This window comes from Anneissia japonica, unplaced genomic scaffold, assembly GCF_011630105.1.
Source record: "Anneissia japonica isolate Jap-2015-1 unplaced genomic scaffold, ASM1163010v1 scaffold284709_len978187_cov192, whole genome shotgun sequence".
Lineage (NCBI taxonomy): Eukaryota > Metazoa > Echinodermata > Crinoidea > Comatulida > Comatulidae > Anneissia > Anneissia japonica.
Genome location: NW_022757342.1, coordinates 501,953 through 504,551, shown reverse-complemented (window position 1 = coordinate 504,551; position 2,599 = coordinate 501,953). Strand labels below are relative to the sequence as shown.

Genomic DNA, 2,599 nt, shown 5'->3' with positions numbered 1-2,599 from the left:
CAAGCGGGGGGGGGGCGGGCCGGGGGGGGGGTTGGGGGGGGGGGGGGGCGGCCCAGAATGTCTCAAATGTTACGTTCGGGCGTCTAGAACACAAAAATTTCGCGGGGGCATGCCCCAGGACCCCCTACAACAGTGTTGTCTCAATCGGCACAAATTCCGGCCCCCCCTTCCGGCCCCCCCCTTTTGGACATTTCTGGATCCGCCCCTGACTGATTGAGATTCAATCATTGTTTAACGTTCTCCATTTCCTGAGGAGTATTTCCATAGTGTTTTCCATCTATTACTCTCTCTTCAACCTGTGAACTGACATAGAGGGCGGTATTGTTCATATACAGAGTAGTGTACTGTATCTGAGAAGTGTACAACCCAAAACATTGCTTCTATAATTATGGTCATTCTTAGTTTTCATAACTGCTCTAGTAAATGATATCAGTCTTACCTCAGCCGATAATTGTAGATGAACGTAATCATCCATTTTAGCAATATCGTATGGACTATCCCTGACTGTTACATTAGCAACTGAAATTAATTCCACACGATCTTTATACTGAAGAGGAAGAGTCAAAGCAATGACAGTGAATTGAACAGCAATTACCATAGAGATTTTAACAATCAATTATCATCATTATCATCCTCATCATTATCTTTATTATTAGCACATTCATTATCACAATATTGTTATATAGAATATTGTGAGAATTTTTTTCATTATTATTTTAACATTATTTACATAATTATTATTGTCATTACCCTTAACCCTTTCACTGCGTGTACCCGGTAATACCGGGTATAAACACATATTGTTGAATTGCGCGTACGTACCCGGTACTACCGGGTATGTAGAAAAAATATTGTTAAAAATCAGGAAGAGGTTCTGCGCCCTCTATAGTTTTTTTCTATGAACTATAATTAACCTTTTATCGGAAAAAAGTGTTTTCGAGTGGTTAGGCGCAAAATGGCGGGTGCACGGCCTCAAAACAGACGGTACAATGTCGACGAAGCTACGGACCAGATGTTTGCAGATACGGATAGTGAAGATAACTTTGAATTGGATGATTCTTGCATTTCTTTTCCCCCAGTCGACTATGATAGTGACGACAGTGATTCTAAGGACGAAAACGATGATTCTCTCAACTTGGGAGGCTCTGCACAGGGTCAAGGTGGCAATGCCTTGTCCGCAGATTTCCTTTCCATATTTCACACAATAGAACAGGCTAATTTTTATAGTTCTAAAATAAAGTAACCGTATGATGTTTGCAACGATGCATTTATATTTACAACCTGGATTATATAAAGCATAAATAAAAACGTATGGCAAAAAGTACATCTAACAGTGATTTTCTGCAAAATTTTATATTTTCACAATTTTGAAGAAAAACTTTGATTATTTGCGGTTTTGGAATAAAAAGATCAAACTAACTCATTTTTTTTTTGTTTTTATTCATCTTGTGTGTCTGCATCATTATAAAGTAAAGAAAAAAACATTCCATAAAAATTTCATTGGGAAAAATTGGGTTTTTTATCAAAATTTAAGAAAAAACAGAAATTCAAAATGGCGACTTTGAGGTCACATGACTACCTAATTATGCAAAATACCAAATATCAATGTTCCTCGCGTAGGCCAACCTATTGCTCGCCCAAACACACAAAAAGAATTTCGAAATAACCTCTTTTAGTATTTTTTTTGAATTATTTTAAAAATTAACTTTTTTCGTTAAAAAAAGTCCCAGCACAGGGGGTGCATATACCTACAGCAGTGAAAGGGTTAATCTCACTACCTTTGTCATTATTCATATCATTACTACTATCATTAACAGAAACGTTGTCATTATAATTATCAACATTGTTAAAATAGGAAAGACTGCTTTGAGATACCTGTTGGAAAGTTTCAGCCCATAGACGAGACATAATGCTGATTTTTACTTTATTGGAGCCAGCAGGTAGAGCACTTATACCCTTGATCTCACGGAATATACATGTGATTCTAACACACTTCATATCATCGCAGTTAAACACCACTTCCTCTATAATCTCTTCTGCTTGTCGGCTTACACGTTCCCCTTCTCGTTCTAGATCCTTTTGGTCATCTAGCAGCTGAAGTTTTTGAGCAATAAAACGTTTGAGGGAAATTCATTAAACAGATTTAATTCAGTTTCATCGAGATGTAATGTGGAATATTGCACAATATTTTAGGCTTGAGTAATGCCCTCGAGACTCCACAGCAGTGGCCGATATCCTTTGAATTTCCCGGGCGAGGTAGAATTTAAATACGTTGTAATACAGGCCTACGGAGCACCGCTTAGACACATCCGCTCACTGCGAGGTCTCACAAACGTTTCCATGCTATTATAAATAAATAAATGTTGTTCGATTTATAAACTGTAGTGCCTGTCTCTTATACACATCTAGATGTGTATAAGAGACAGGTGTTTCCCACTCACCCAGTTTCACATAAAATAAATACTATATACAAGATAAACATATAAAATATTTAAAAAGATATCAAAATCTATTACATAGAAAACTTTATCTAAAAAAAGGGGTGGGGGAGGAACAAAAAAAAAAAAAAAAAAAAAAAAAAAAAAAAAAAAAAAAAAAA

General features: G+C 36.6%; 1 protein-coding gene across 1 annotated transcript in view; it reads right to left on the bottom strand.

Annotated features, from left to right (window-relative positions):
* Positions 1-2,599, bottom strand: part of LOC117124684 (integrin alpha-8-like) — a gene marked incomplete in the record, with an annotated part of 56,847 nt that overhangs the window by 6,171 nt on the left and 48,077 nt on the right. The window contains 2 exon segments of the mRNA XM_033271016.1: positions 440-547; positions 1,876-2,094. Of these exon segments, the coding sequence (XP_033126907.1) occupies positions 440-547; positions 1,876-2,094 (327 nt within the window).